The 17,030-nt window shown below is 38.6% G+C and overlaps 1 protein-coding gene across 1 annotated transcript; it reads right to left on the bottom strand.

Moving 5' to 3' along the window:
• Window positions 1-11: 11 nt before the first annotated feature.
• Window positions 12-17,023, bottom strand: PRIMPOL (primase and DNA directed polymerase). Its single transcript, XM_032187053.1, has 13 exons — window positions 17,015-17,023; window positions 12,284-12,465; window positions 11,196-11,287; window positions 10,124-10,265; window positions 8,556-8,703; window positions 5,856-6,146; window positions 4,018-4,180; window positions 2,822-2,913; window positions 2,428-2,514; window positions 2,227-2,335; window positions 1,770-1,852; window positions 1,641-1,687; window positions 12-615 (listed from the first exon to the last, which is right to left on the bottom strand). The coding sequence occupies exons 2-13, from the start codon at window positions 12,458-12,460 to the stop codon at window positions 310-312; spliced, it is 1,737 nt and encodes a 578-aa protein (XP_032042944.1). The 5' UTR covers window positions 12,461-12,465; window positions 17,015-17,023; the 3' UTR covers window positions 12-309.
• Window positions 17,024-17,030: the final 7 nt, after the last annotated feature.

The following is a 17,030-nucleotide window of genomic DNA, read 5'->3' on the forward strand; positions in this document are numbered from 1 at the left end:
CAACAGCTAACAAAATAGAAACCACACAGCAGTAAGTCTTAGAAGTGCTAAACTCCTTGAAGCAGCCTTCATGAAGAACATTCAGGCCAGTATTCTCCAGCCCCAGCGTAACCCTGTGTCCTCTCTTCATGCCTCTAAGATTATCCGGTTATAAGGATGCTTTTAGTTCTGTGTCAGTTCTTTGTTTAACAGCTCTCAAAGAGCGCTTTTGAGCTACAGCACAGTATCTTTCACAGAAGGCATGTGATACACATGTTGTATTAAAGCAAGCTTTGTTGCTACTAGTCTGTTTGTCAGCCAAGTTTCTGATTAGCTGTCATCTTTGTTGCAAATGTCTTGTGTCCTTAAAGTTTCCAAAAGAATTTCATCAGGAATGTCTTCCATGCTGTAATCCAGACTGTCATTTGCAGCTTCTGCTAGCTCCACATCTTCAGTAGCTTCTACCAAACAGGCATCATCGCTTGCATTGTCCCACTCGGTGTCTGTTACCTGGAAGTCTTGAGATATGCTTTCTTCAAGAGATACCGAGCTTTTTGACAAATCTGCAGGGTTAGAATGGGGTTTTACTTTTTCTTCTGTGTTCCCCCATTCATCCATAACCATATAATCTTCTTCCTTTTAGAAACATAACATATTATTATAACATATTATTTATTACACACTAAGATGTTTTCCATATTTCTAAGTGAAACTAGTGCTGAACTCTTGCAATTGTCACGTATAATGAATACTATAGAAAGCTGGCTAACAAGACTTCCCAGCAAGTTAATTTATAGCCACATTACCCATGGAAGCCTGTTTCAGTAGAAAAATGAACTTACTGTTTTGCAAGCAAACTAAAAATAGTCTAGTGTACACAGATTTTTAAAATGATACAAGGTTAAAACTTATTTTAGTGTCTATCTAAAGATAGTGTAATGGCTTGAAAATGCATTTCAATCACACTTGCTGTGAAATAAAGGTAATAGCTATTGATGTTTTGCCTAAGTACAGCTTAATGTGCCATTCTACAGTCTGAAATTTAAAAGTGCAGTTGCAACAGTGTCAACTCTTAATACCCACTGAGTGGGTATAAAACTTAGTGGGTATAAAACTTAGGTACAGTGCTTAGAATCTAGGTCAGCATCAGGTCAGTTCAAATATTCTGCCCCTAGGGGTAAACCTAACTGCTTTTATACACTGAAATTCACTTAGGTGAACCTCAAATTTGAGGGTCACTGACTTGACTTTGAGAGAATTTTGACTGACACAAGTGTTCTAGGAACACTTACATTTTAGCTGACCCAGTATGAAGTCAAATGTGCACAGCAGAGGTTTACTTAGGCTGTTTTTTCATGCTATGCCTATTGTGGGCTTGCAGATTTTACGCTGGGAACTGCTGGTCCCAGAGTAAGACAGAAGAAAATCTTTAGTCCCAGGTGAAGTTAGGCTATTCTAGTCATCTAGCTTTCTCTGGGTTAGATCTGCTGCTGGAGAACTTACAAATGAATATACGGAGATACCACAACAGCAGAGCTGCTGTGTGGAGCTACTCTATGCTAGTGTAATTACTGTATGGAGCTTAACAAATTACCTGAGGTAGCAGGGATTTTCAATGACTTGTTGATACGACAAGATGTGGATAAGACAAAAGCACATACCTCTTTGAAGAGAGAAGGCAGACATATCCCAGGTGGTAATGGAAAGCCTAAATCAAAGAGAAGGTGTTTAATTAAAGTTAAGATTCAAAAAAGTATTAAGTATAATTGCTTTGAAAACAAGATACATACTTTGTGATCTGAAGTTTTTTTCCCTGCAGACTGGATCGTGGCACTTCTGATACCACACTTCCTTCTTTAGATCTACCAGAATCCTATGAATGAAATACTTTTGGTTTTAGTAACAGTATGTGAAGAAAATAAATATGTACAATGTGAAACTCTGATGCTAAACGAAGAGATTTTGTTTGTCCCCAAACTACGGATATTGTTTCATACATAGTCTGTCATTTTTCCAGTAAGCTTCAGGCTTATCTCTAAAGTCAAGATCTTGTACCACAATAAATTTAGAAAAAATAGAATAAAAAAGCACTGTACACCCAGAGTAAGATAGCAGTAATTGTAACAGGTGATGATTCTATCCATAAGAACTTTTCAATGTTTGTATAGAATTACAATTGACCAGGAAAATAAACAAAGCTGTTCTAAACTGAACTTAGAGTGAATACCGAACAGTTACAGAACATACATTATGTTGTTACTTTTGTGGGCTCTTCCAATATTTTCACACCACCGGTAACCAGAAATATCATACACAAGTATTTCCTCCAGAGAAAAATAACTCCATTGCCGTATCCCTGGGTGGGAAAAAAAATATATATATAAATAAATAAAGGTTAAAAACTACAGCTGCAGACTATTTGTTTGTAAATAGTAACATGGTTTTTACCTCCTTGTACTCCATCTTTATTAACCAAAGAACGAACAAAATAATCGATTTCTGGATATGGTGAATCCTGATAACCTTCCATGGACTCTGTTAAAACAAAAGCCACACATTCATCCTGGTTTTGCAGTTTTAATGTAATTCTAACATGCTGTTATGTGATATATAGGCCATAGACACGATTCACACCAGCTCCTTAAATAAAAGCTGGGACCAGGAGGGGACCATCTGTGGCATTGAAGCACTGCAGAGCACCCATCAGGACATCCCTATGCTGCCTCCTGCAGCAGCGCAGCAGGAGAAAAGCCCTCATACAAGCCATCGGGTGTGTAAGTCACAGCACGTCTAACTTAAACACACTTCCCCCGGCCCATCCAGCAGAAAAGGCTTGTAGTACCTCTACTGCTTCTGGTTTTACTGTTTAAAAAAGCAGACGTTCTTCTCTCTTCTGAAAAGCTAGAAGACAGAACTCTTGTGTCATCCTCAGAGCTGAAAAAGAGGGAAGGCAAAGGAAGATGTGTGATTCTTACAGCACAGCACAGTATGGCATAACAACATCTAACGCAGCATGCTACGACAACAAAGCAGCTGAGGGTAGCAGCCTCCAGAGAAGCCCGTCTCGCCTCATCCACACTGTGATCCAGTCAGTATGCTGCTACCTCACAGCCCCGCAGCGCCTTCTCGCAGTTTCCTCTGACCATGCAGCAGAGGGCAGGATTTCCTCCTGCAAACAAGCAAAACTTTCCTGGCAAAAATCCCAGGAGCCAGCCATTTAAAGACTCCTGCTCCACACTCTTAAAGTGTTTGCTGTAGATGCAATATTTAAACAATATATACCCTTTGAAAGGTTTCAACCTCTTTTTTTTTTTTCTTTTTTTTTTTTTCTCCCTATCTGCATTGAACTGCTTTTTCTTTCCATACTGCTACCTGCAAGCCAGCTGATTACAGAAGGCTAAACTCAACACAGCAGAATTTCTCACCCACATTTACGGCAGACTCAGCTGATACCTGTCATATGAATACACTACGTTATGCATGCTATCAGGTTACTAGCACCAGTTCAGGAAAATGAACATTTTCTAAAAACTGTAGTCATAAAAAATAAGTTTTAAGAAAAATACTATATGGAGAGATGTACCATTTTAACCTTTCTGCTGCAGTGATGACTAATTACAGTAATTACATCTTAAGCCCCAGGTCAGTACAAAGGAAAATATATAGAGATAAGAAAACTGAGGTTATTCTATGAGACCATCACCAACTTCAGGAGGTATCTGTAACATATGAGAAATCTGGTGCACAAGTAAACGTACAAAAATCCTTTTTACTTTTAACAGACTTTGCATGTTTAAAGGTAGGTTAAAGAAGAAAATTGAGTCCCAATTTTTTTTTTCTCCTAAAGCAAAACAATTCTACTGGAAACTCCTAAGTTACACTGTAACAATGTTCCTGGTTATTACCAGGAATACCTGGTAACCATTACCAGGTTAATACCTGGTTATTGGTATCAGTTATTCCTAACTGCTGGGGGAGAAAAATCACTGAAATACATATTTAAAAATATTTAAAACTCTGCTGGAACTAAATCATTACCTAATATTGCAGACCAAAGAAGACAGAAAATATGCTTCTTCCAAGGACACATTCTCTTTGCAAGTAGGGACAAACTTATTATCCTCTGCTATTGTCAGAATCACTTTTTTTCCTGCTTTTGATGATTTATACATCCGTAAATTTCTGTTCTTTGTATAAACTCCTAGAGGAAAACAAATATTTCACAACATAACTGTACTGGTAAGGATTTAAGGTACTTAGTGCTTGTAAATTAAACAATTTTTCTTAGACCCAACTAAGGGCCTCGGGAATGGACAAAAACTATTACTGATTTCTGCTCACCTCCCACAGAAGAAATGCCAGGGCTGTGCAAACATGGACATTTTTCATAGTACAGATTTAAAACACCCAATACATCTAGGTCAGCATCACTCTGATGTTAGCATTGCTAAAGGTTTATCTTCAGTATTAAAAAAAAAATCGCGCTTTCACAATAACTTTGTGAAATACAACTAAGCTGAAAAAACTACAAAGTTATTTTAATCCGAAATGACATCACATCCATCAAACTTCCTGTTTTCTGCATAGCAGACACTGCTTGTCTGAAGTGTGCAGGAAAGCCTATCAGGGAAATTTAATTCCAGTCTCAAAAACAAACAAACTAAAAGTATAGTAAACATTGCCTAATCTGTCCCAGAATTTATTGGAGCACTGGGTGCTTTATTTCTAGACTTTATTTCTATTTATTTCTATTTATTTCTTAATTTTCTTGAAGATAAAGGAACTAAAATGAGTCAACACGGTCACATCGCAGTCTGTGCCTGCACCCTCAGTTACTCAGTAACTCAGTACCCCAGCTATTTTGATGTTAGACTTCCAGTTTTGTGGTAATGTGGGTAGCATAAATAGTGATGGTTTAATTTGGGGGGACTAATATCAAATACCTAACAGGTGAATTGACAACAACGGTTTGTTTTTCTTTAATTTCCATTCACTAATATGCTTGATGGAATTTTGAACAGTAGATGCAGAAAGTAATCCTGAGTCGGTGATGGAGAAGCCTGATAAAAGGCCAACTTTGGGACTACATTACCACAAATCAGACATACTCAAGAGGTCAGCAATCAAAATGATCCTGTACTCCACGAAAAGAATTTGAAGTAATGCAGGTTCTACAGAGGAGTCTGAGGAAAAACATGATAATCAGTCTTCAGGTACATAAATCACTGCTGTAGGAAAGTGTGCTAAGATATTTTCACTTCACTAAGGGCAAAAGGCAGAGAATTCAGATAGTGTTGGAGGAGGGTGGAACTTTCAAACTTTAGTTTGACCAAGGGTGTTGTGCTCTTTGAGATTTTTAACATTTTAATTCCATGAATAGGCAAAGAACAACTAGAGCATGAAGTGCCCAGCCCTAATTTCTATTATTCTATCATCAAAACCCAACAACTGCCATTCCAAACAGCGGAAGAAGCCTCAAGTTCATGTGTGAATCGGTACAAAAGACCACACCTTTAAGACTTGTTCTGTAATCAAGCAGCTTCTAATTCAACTGAAATGTTAGAATGCAATATATGCCGTCCCCTTTTAATCAAAATAGGTGCACCAAGTCCTTAGGAATGAAATTAGAGTTGTGTGGTAAGAGTTTCTTCCAAATTCTGAATAAAATTAAATGTAGTAATATAAAGTTCCAAGGGCAAAGAATCTAAGGCTCCTGTAAATACAGCATTTATGACCTCTGTTTCAGCATGTATTGTATTTGAATTAAATTCTGAGCGTAGGCACAACATGCAATCTGTAATCAAATATTAAAGAACATATCATTTCTTAACTTTTGCTGCATCCTAAACAAGCTTAAAAGCACTTGTTATATTTACCCAGATCCACAAAAAGTTGCTTGTCTCCTTCTTTGTCATTTACTATTAGAAAGGAAAATTCAGAATTTTCTCCATGGTTTGATGTTTCTACTTCCTTTGTTTGGTGAGCAATGGCTGGCCAACCTTTGGAAGCATCTTCAGCTGCTGTGGGGTTTGTAAGAGAACCATCTACTTCAACTGTGGGTGAAGAACAATGGAAAACACGTTCTGCTCCTTCTTCTGGAACCACAGCAGCAGCATTACTCTCCATCAGCCTTATGGCAGGCTGCAAAATGGTTCTCACAAAGTTACCTTAAAAACAAAACAAAACAGATAGCTCTACGAGTCAAGAAAGAACTTAATAGTTCCTGTGCAAACATTTTCAGAACAGCCAAGATGGAACTGGTTGTAGTTGCTTGGGTTTTCTTTCCCCTCTGGGATTTTTTTTTTTTAAAACCTTTTAGACCAGCTCAGTACACAATCTTTTTCTGGCTAGTAAACAAGAAACCCATGCTTGGCAAGAATTTAAACCTTTTTTTTTTTTTTTTTTTTTTTTTTTTCCACCAGAAGAAAATAAACAATTCTGTGTGTATTAATTGTGACATATGGCCACAATTTTCCCATCTGCAATTTCACTACTGGGAACAGAGAGAACTGAGAAATTAGTTGGTTTGGTAATAACTTCATTAGAAATAAAGGTAAAAAAGTGAAACAGAAATGCATAGGCTGTCAGTGCAGTTTCCCTAGCAAAACCTCTGAACCAAATTCAATCTCAGTTAAAAGTCCAAAAATGAAACAAAAGTCTTTTGTGGCTTTCAGACAATTTCTCCGACCCATCCTGACACCTGCACCATTGCAGTTATACATGTAGACTCTGACAGACAAGATCTCAATTTTAAGCCATCATTTTGTGCATGACTGCTGACAAAATGCTTATGAAACAAGATTATTGAAGACGTGATTGTTGATCTTCCAGAATGACCAACACCACAATGATGAATTTAAAAACCATTGAATGTTTCTGAAAAATATATTAGCTTGTAAGTTAAATATTAGACAAAAATCTTCATGTCACATCAAAGAATATATAGTTCATAAACATTCTATGAAGTTACTTCATGAAATTGTCTGCATTTTTAGATATATACTAAAGTATTTTGCACACAGAATAAAGCTAAGCTTAAAGCCAGGTGTGTCAAACAGGTTACTAAAACACCCCAATAAAAGTCTCAACTGTATTATTTGTTACTGATATCATACACAAATTTAACTGACGTATCACAATTATAAAATGGATTTGTACCATGACTTCAACGTTTGTTAAAAAGGCAAAGGCAGAACATGCATACACAATCTAAAGACATTCTTTAGTCTGATAGTAAACATGTCAAATTCACTTAACAGTGGAGACACAAAACACTTAGCTAATGGACTAGAATAAATAGTTCAAGCTTCTGCTGAAAGAACTGACTAACACAATTTAGCTATTGGGATCAGAGGCTAAAATTGCTGTCATACCGAATTATTTATCACCCATGTATTACCTGGGAGTTTTCTAGTGGCACAGGAGTTAAAGACCATACTTTTGAAATACAAATTGGAATGATACTATACAAGTCTTTTGTGTTCGTAGCTGTTGCTACAGTGTCATGTAACAAACACTTCTGTTATAGGGACACAGATTGCACTGCTCCTAAGAATGAAAAATAGTTTTTTAACATTAAAAAAATAGGTCTGAGAAATCCCGTTGTCTTTGTGTTGAAGGATCTGAATTTTGCCTTGGGTTTATGTTCAGGCCATGAACTTTGTCTGTATATTACAAATATTATGGGGGGAAAAAAATGTACATGCACACAGACCTACAAGATCCAGCCTCTCCTTACAGTTTGTTTTACTCCTCCAGTTGCTCATGTTGACAAGACCTTTCATAGATGATTTCTCAGAACAACACATACATGTTGACCCCACACCCTTTGATTCAACAGTACATGTGTTATCCACACAGAATGACTAGACACAATCCAAAAGAAAGAGTAAGATTTTCCTTAATGCTTTGCGGGGCTGGAAAGAAACCTGGAACACAACTAAAAGCAAAGAGCCCATCTTCCAATATTTCAAAAGTATGTTTAAAACACCTGTGAAGTATGGAGGTATTATTATACTTATTTTTACAAACGTAGTGATGACAATTCTGAACTGGTAATTTTTTGTGCTGGAGTTACTCTATGCCATCAAATCCCAACTTACATCAACAACTAAAACTGCTTTCAGCTTTCTCTGAACCATGTTTACAAGTACTCGTGGCTTGAAGCCTTCTTTGTCCTGACTTTCTGACCCTGTGCAGAGCACAAACCAGCTGTATTTAGAGCCAATAATCTTAACTTTACTTGTTAAGATTTACACAAATCTGAAAATTAATCAATTACTGTACAAAAATCTTCCAGCCAAAAACCAGTCTTGCCAGCGGTTCGCAAAATAAACCACAGAGACATGAAAAAGTTATGTTGTAGAAATGCAAATAATAATTATAGAAAAAGGAAGTAGAAGATGAGTTGAGGAATGTGAGGCTTAATTAAATAGAAATAGTCATTTTTGCTGGGAATACGTGGTTGTTTTCACATGTAATTCAATTAAAACAAATATTCAAATGTAAGATGGCACTGTGAAAAGTCAAAACCTCACCTTTTATTTCTAGTTTATAAGTGAAAAGAACACACTTACCAACATGAATATTATCTTTAAATACAGTCTTGTGTGGTAGGAATATTAAGTGTCGACTAAATTTTTCATCAGTACTGGAATCTAAATTCAAGACGTCTTTGGCTGAACAGTTAACATCATAAAGTTCTTTCAACTTTTGGCTGACAAGCTGAAAATTATATAAACATTCATTAGGCTGTTTTCTTTAGCATTTGTAACAGTACTGTCTATAAAACCTAAAACAAATGCAGAGTCTACATTTTTTAAATCTTTTTTTTTTTTTTCATTTTGATGCAAGTAATTCAAATTAACTCACAATATGCCAATTTTTAAAGAAAATTGACATATATTGTATCTTCTGAATTGAGCAAATCACTGAATATAGTAACAGTGATGGGGTAAGCAGCTTTTCAGGTCAAGGTCTAATGTAGTGGCTCTATCCCTGTCTTTCTCCCCCCCAACAAAGCGGTTCACACCCACAGTGCCATTAATTCTAAGGCAAGCTTACCTAGTGTCTAAGATAGAGGCTAAATAGAAGAGTGAACTAGCACACCAACAATTTATATCAGAAGACCCAATGAACAGTAAACAAGCAGAAAACAACAGAAGTCCAGCTCTAAAAACCTGCTATAAGCTAAACGTCATTACTCATGTTTAGGACTGGGATTCAGAACCTGGGGGTCTGGAAGTTTATGACTATAGCATCTCATTTCCTCCCCAGCCAGCAAATCCAAAGATCTCTACCTAACCCTAGGAGTATCTAGATTTGAGAACTGATCCACAACAGAGTAAAACCCTCCAGATTCTTTACCAGCTAAGCATTATTTATGTAGAAGTAACCTTATTCATCTTACTCTTTCTGTTCTAGTTAGAGACACCAGATGTCTCACAAATAAATGGCCACTGACAAAGAGATTTTGTTGGAACAGAAGACATTCTTCTAAAAACCTGTGTTATTTTCCATCTCTGACATATTGCAGTTGCAATGTCTTGTTTTCCAGCTGAATTTGCAATAGGATAGAAATTTGCACTACTTAATAAAATTTATAATTAGCAAACATATTTAACTTTAGGTGTCAAAATTGATGACTACAGTCACCTCCTGCTCTCTACATCGTAATTATATCAACTGTAATGAAATTCCATCTGAAGGTGTCTTAACATTAGGAGGAATTGATCTAAGCCTTGATATATGATTGCACCTGTTAGAAAAGGAAATGATTTGCAGAATATTCAAATAAAACTTTTATTGATACTATTCTGAAGAATAACTAAACACTCCTTCAGTTTGACAGCTTTGAAGTGGCAGAGCACATAAAACAATCTGCAAACAAACTCACCATAACAGTAAACCTCCAGTGAATACAAGCATTCCAACAACCATCATGCTCTAGTATTTCCTTTTGTATAAAGCAGGCAACTTATGCTTTAATTAAAACAGTACTTTTCACTTTGTTAAAAATGCCCACTGACTCTATAATCCTCTTTAATTTTACTACAATAATCAAGATAAGGCGGTAAATACTTTGGTTTTATATTAAACCAACAACAAATTCAAATTAGTCTACAACATGACTGTGCCATTTTACCTCGATTAACTTTGCAACCATACTCTTGCCGTCTGCACCAGGATTTGCTGCTTTGTAAAACTCCAAATCAAAATAAAGTTTGCAAGCATCTTTTTCAGGAATCACCTCATAGCAATGCATAAGACTTGTTTTATAACCTTGGCTAAGGAAAAACAAAAACAAATTATGACCTCTCATGATAAGCATTATACATACCTATCAACTGCAAACACCAACTCACACGTACTACACAATGTTTTATCTCTTAGTCAGGCACTCGCATTAAAACCAGTAACAGCTCCATAGTCCTTTGAAAAAATTATAACTAATATTTGCTTGGTCTAAAATTTAAGTTTGGAAAGTGTTCCCTCTATCCCCACCCCCAAAGTCTTACAATATCAACAGAAATGGTTTGGGGAATTTAAATAATGATGTAAACAACAGGAAAAAAAATTGAAAAAAAAAAAAAAAAACACCAACCAATGTTATCAGTCCTAAGTCTTAAGCACAAGAAATAAGATTACATAGAATTATTTTTTTTTTCAACTAAATTAAGAATTAAGAAAGCTTAATCTTCTTTTCAAATCGAGAAAAAAAATCAAGTCTACAGTTCATACAAACTTTGACTGTTACATTTGTTTTACTTCAAAACCAGGTATTTTATTGTAAAACAAAAATTGGAAAAAACATTCAGCAAATTTTCAATACCTGAAACTGCACCATGCAAAGGCATAAAATGGTAATTGGACATTTATATTAATACCTATTTAAGTTGATATATGACTAATCACAGAAATATGTTTGCATCATTTGTTGACATGATCCCCTGAGGAAAGCTGACAGTAAAAGCAGATCTACTGCTATTAGATTTAAGTTCAGTAGATGGGGTCCTTAATTCACAGGAAATAATGGCAGTCTGCAGCTCAAAAGAAAGTTGAAAACCACTGTAGAATAGATTGGATTGGCATTATTAAGACTTTCTCTATGGCCAAGATCAAACCTTGGCCATAGCACAGCCCTTTACAGCTGTGCTACTCTGAGCAAGACTGACCTGTCCCCCAGCAAGGTATAGCATACATTTTCAAATACTTACACGTAATAAAACCAAAGCTCTTTGTATGTTGTCACGAGGTAAAACCTCTGTCCATTTTTTGTGTTCTTTTCCAAGGCAAATACATGAACGTCCTTTGTAAAGAAAAACATTGAAGGTTTGGTTGTTTTTTTTTTTGTTTGTTTGTTTGTTTTTTAAATTACTATTCAGAAAACTAATTAAACTCTTCAGAAGTTCCTATATCTATTCATTTCTTTGGTCAAAGTTTAGTTAATATTAGGAAACTAAGTAGCAGATCACTTATCCTTTTTTAAACTAAGTAGCATGAGTAACAAATGTGAAGCTTTTCTTTGCTGTGCATTCATGTAAATTCTGTTTTCTCAGTAGTCTTTTTTTTCCTGAACACTAGCAGGTACCTCTAACAGGAGGAAGAACAATGTCCTGAAACAAACACTGTAATGGGTATGATGGCAACATATGGCTTTACAGCAGATAGTCTTTAGGCTCTATGTTATTTAAAAACAAAAATAGAAATCCAAAACAAACTAAAAACACCACTACCAAGCCAGTAAAAGTACATTCAGGAAAAGATATGTTGCATTATATTTCTTTAAAATCGGCAGTTTGAAAAGTATTAAATATAGGGAACTGAAAACAAAGGATACATTTTACATAATGTATTTATTTGGATCATTACTTCTCAGCATCTTGCTACTCTGACGCCAGTAGAGTTGCATTGCTCTTTTTGTCTCTGCCTCCTGTCATTCTCTTCTTCATTTTCTCCACCTCTTTCTTCCTACCCAACTCACTTCCTTCCCATTCTCCTGCCACCTTCCTTATATTCAGAAGGAATATAATTATAATCACTTATAATCACTACAATGTTGCCAAAAAAAACACTTCTACTGTTAGAGGTTAACTCCACCTCTCAATTCTTATGTTACAACTAGTACTTAGAGCTAGCTACCTCCAGTATAGCATGATCTACAAAGGCAAGAAAAAAAAAGTCTCATGATTGCAAAAAAGGGATTTTGCAATCTGAAAAAGACTTCATTGTTAACCAACTTGTAAAATCAAGATCATCCTTGAATGCACTTGAAGCACAGAGACATTCACCTAGCATAATTTACCTCTTTGCAGGTTTTTACATAGCTGAAAGCTTCGGCCTGCCGACAAAATATTTTCCAAACAGGGGATGGCTCAAAGGGGGACAGCTTTGGTCTATAAACTGCAGGAAGTGGGTTTCTTTCATAGTGAGATGCTAGTTCTTCAACTTTCCTCAGCCTTTCTTCCCATTTTCTCTTCATTCGTCCTAAAGAAATTACAAATAGATCAATATCAATCTGGGGGGTTCACTTTTAATATATTCTATACGCGCTGTTGCCTTTTAAATCCATTTTTGTTGAGCATACTTTATTTAACTAAGAGTAACCAATACCCCAAATCAACACCCAGCCTTGCTACGATACTCCTTTCAACATCAAATCTTCTCATGCAGTTTTGGAAGGTAATTTATTTTCATATTAATGGCATCAAAGATCAACAGAACAGAATAGATGTAGTAAGGCAGGCAGCAGCAGTTCCCCTGCAGCCTGTGGAGAGGCCCCTGGTGGAGCAGGCTGTCCCCCTGCAGCCCATGGGTCCCACATGGAGCAGATCTCCACGCTGCAGCCCCCCCATGAGTGGAGGAGCCCCTGGTGGAGCAGGTGGATGTGGCCTGGAGGAGGCTGCGGCCCCTGGAGAGCCCCCGCAGGAGCAGGCCCCGGGCCGGAGCTGCAGCCCGTGGAGAGGAGCCCAGGCAGGAGCAGGGGGTCTGGGGGGAGCTGCCGCCCACCCGTGGGGGACCCATGCTGGAGCAGTTTGCTCCTGGGGGAGGGATGGACCCCGTGGACGGAGCCGTGTGGGAGCAGTGCTTGAAGAGCTGCTGCCTGTGGGCAGCCCCCACAGGCTCAGTTTGGGAAGGACCCCAAGGGGAGCAGGGGCAGAGAGTGACTGTGAGGGAGCAGCAGAGACAAAGCCTCAGGGACTGACCACAGCCCCCATTCCCTGTTCCCCTGCGCCACTCAGGAAGAGGTGGCAGAGTATAGATGGGGTTGAGGTGTTTTTAGCTTCTCACTGCTCTAGTCTGCTAGTGATAGGCAATGAAGCCCTTTTCCTTTGTATGTTCCCCACCTTTTCCTTTGAGGAGGGGGAGTGAGAGAGCGGTTGTGGTGGAGCTCAGCTGCCCAGCTGGGTGAAACCACCACACTGCTTTATCGTTGGAGAAATGAATGAGATAATTGATTTGTGTGGGAAACGCATCATGGGTTCCAGACAGAGTTAAAGATTTCAGTGATTCTAGCTGAGCTTTTTTACTCTCAAAGCAAAAGACCTGAAATCCAAAATGAGCGCTCTGTTCTCTGCCCCCTTTTGTTACTGATCCGTAACACGTTCACACGTTTTAAAACCTCACCTTCTATATAATTCCTCGCAAATTTCAGTAGCAATCCTATCCCTTTTCAAGAAATAGCCCGTGATGCAGCAGCACTTCCTATCACGCGACCTTTAAACTCCTAGGCATATAAAGTAATCCAAATACTACGAAGTGAGGTAGTAAAGCAGATTAGCATAACACACTATCATTATTTTCATGTGTCATTAACTATCTTCTGGGAAATTTCGTTGCCTGTCTGCACTTCTGCAAATGGCCGAGAGCATTGCTAAGAAACTGTGAAGCAGAGCAGGAGAAGCAAGAAGTAAAAAAAGAGTAAAGGTGTGGCTTTTGCTCTGCCTGGCTTAACCGCTCATCAGCCCTCGTTCTCAAAACAGCAATCTCATTGCAATGGAAGAAAGGAATTAAACCAATGATACGTGAAAGTATTCCAATCATAATAAGATCAATCCACAAGGCGAGTTTACATATTTAAACATCCTTGTGGTTTTCAAAGCCCAGATTTTAAGTTCTCTGAATCCCGCTTCAAGTCTTCCACCAAGGACTTTCCTGGACACCTACATTTCCATCCATGGTACACTTACGCCTGCCTGTGTTTTGATCGTTTAGTGCCTTTGTCAAGTCTTAAATAACAGAAGGCTTTTTTATTTTTTCCCTTTTGTAGGGGTCAAATATTATCTCTACGGATCTTATCAGACTGCTGACCTATGAATTTCCTCCACTCCTTTCCTTCTCAGGCTATTAGTTTCTTCTTTGGATATGAAAAGTGAAATTAGACAGCAATCAGGATTTCTCAGAAGTGCCAGCAGAACCTTTAGTTTCCTTTTGATGCTGGCAGTCGTGCCGTAAGCTAACCGGGTGCAAAAGCACAACAGACATTCCCTGGATCAGAACTTTCCCACCAGGTCACCATTAAAATTAGGGAAGTGAAGGAGAATTCCCATAATTCTGAACACATTTTAAGCTTCCTATTTAGAGCAGTACATTATCTGGCAAAAACACAGCCTCTAGAAGGGGATATGAACCTGGGTGAGGATCGATGGCCCTTACTTTAAACTGAGATCTGTCACTGTCACTTCAGTCCAACCAGCTGGTGGCTTCCCAGCAGTCTAACGAGTCAGTTTTTTCCACAGTAACTTTACTTCCTATATCAACCGTACCTAACATAACACATCTATCTAGAGCATGTACAATTTGCACGTACCGACTAATACGACTCCTGAGCTTATCAGGAAATTCCCACTTTGTTTTGGTCACTTGTGGCCCAGCAGAAGCAAAAGAAGGAATTATTTTTATTTCACTTGCCAGAAAGAAATTTTGTCACCAACATTCAATTCAGCAGAATGATAGCAAGAAGACACTGGGGAAAATACATCTTGTGGGAGATGACTTCATAAAGGTGCTGGTTCGTTTCCCCCTTTGATGAAAGACTACTTTTTTAGTGATGAGAACACAGCACATCTTGTATTTCTGTACCTTAGACTTGTTGTTTTTTGTAAACAAATGAACTCACCATTTCAGACACGGTGATTTTCTCTTGCTACAGGCAAAAAACAAACACAAAGGTATAATTTCATCATATACAACCCTACATTTCTGTAAAAAAAATAAAATAATAAAATACATACTCAAAAAACTGTAATGCTTGTGGACAAAACACTATCCACGCCTGCTGCAAAATGAAACTTAAACATGTAAATCAGCTACTATTTAAAATAGCATATTTACATTGGCTTCCTGGCCTGCACGACTCAAGCAACGTATCTGTACAGCAGAAATTCATAGCCCTCAACACCAAGAAATCCATACAGCCTTAGGTGAATCTATTAGAAAACTTTCACCCTAGTGCTAAATTTCTTAAGATGAGTGAAAAATAGCTTTATTATCTTTACACTGAACTGAACTGTGGCATACTAATGAATGCTACGCATCTGCACTCAACTGTAACAAGGAACATAAAACTTTATCTCACACTCCTAATATGAGAAATAGTTCCTTCTACAGATAAGAAGCTAGGAATTTTGCACAAAATGCAGGATATTAGACCTGGTGATAAAACCTCAAAACGTAGGATAGGGCTTATTTTGAGAGGCCAGGAAACATAGTTTCTAATCTTAAACACACTCCAACTCCAGCTACTAGAGACCAATGTACAAAAAAGGAACTAAAATATAGACCTTAAAGTTCATGATGAAGCTGAAACTAGTCTGCAGGTTCCAAGAGCTATTGTGACCCACAGCGTAGTCTTAAACTGAGGAAAACAAGGAAACCTCAGAGAAAACAAGGAGACTTGTAGCCTTGAGCTAGCAGAAGCAAGGGAGATAAGGGATGAAAGCTAAAAAGCAAGGAGAAAAACAGCTGAAGGAAGATTCCACACTGATCTGTGGCAAGCTTTTGCTCCTTAAGGGTCATTAATTTATTAAGAACCACACTAATTGAAATGTTAATGCATGTAAATGTGGGATTTGGTGTGTCCCACCCCCTGGTCCTCTGGAATGCACAGACTCAACAGAGATAAGCTAGGCGAGCTAAAACCTCCACTGAAAAGTAGCCAGAGATAGTTTCACAAGTTAGCTGTGTATAAATAACAGTGATCCAAGTCAGAGGGGTGCTTGCTTTGTGAAAGGTCGCCAAGCACCTGATTCTGCAGAATTATAATTAATTACTTAATTGCAATTCACCTTTGTGGGGATTCTGACTGTGTGCTATTGGCTAGGCACACCAGGCACAAACCTACAGGTAATGCTTTTGGTATCCCAGCTGGGACTCCTAAATCAGTTTTGCTCCGTCCAGCTTGTCAGCATCGGTGCCAGAGACCAAGAGCACCCTAGTGATTTTACTGGGGTCTGTCGTTCACCCTCTGAAAGCCTGGGGCAAGTGGTACAATGCTCTGAGGAACCCACCAAATACCGGGATAAATGGGAAGTCACTGGACTGGTGAGCACTGTTCATATCTTCCTGCGGGTATCTGCAGAGTGGATTGTCAGCCTCGCAGATAGGTGCTGTGGTTTAGCAAGAACAGGAGACGGCCCCATGAGCTACCTGACCCAACTGATGGGTTAATGTTACAGCCGAGCTACCAAAGGGGCAATGGGAAGCGGTCGGTCCAAAATCCTCCCTGCCCTGGAGGAAGAGTTTCAGTTACTGGTACCCTCTGCGCTGCTGATGTATAACCCAGGGTCTCCCCTATTTTTGAGACTTCTGTGGGGCCATCAAGAGGCCACGCTGGGGGCTAGATTTCCAAGGTTCCTGCAGGGACATGGGAGGCCCCTTTTGATGCCCAGACTGCTTCCAATTGCAGCCCGATCGCAATTCACACCCAGCAGGAGCCGGGTCCAGCTCTCCAGGCACTGCTCAGCGCCTGGCCGCCCACCTCCCACCCGTGCGGGGACCCCCTCAGGGCCGCCCCCGTCCTCCCCTCAGCACTCACCGCCACAGCCAGCACC

Source organism: Aythya fuligula, chromosome 4 (genome assembly GCF_009819795.1).
Source record: "Aythya fuligula isolate bAytFul2 chromosome 4, bAytFul2.pri, whole genome shotgun sequence".
Taxonomy (NCBI): Eukaryota; Metazoa; Chordata; class Aves; order Anseriformes; family Anatidae; genus Aythya; species Aythya fuligula.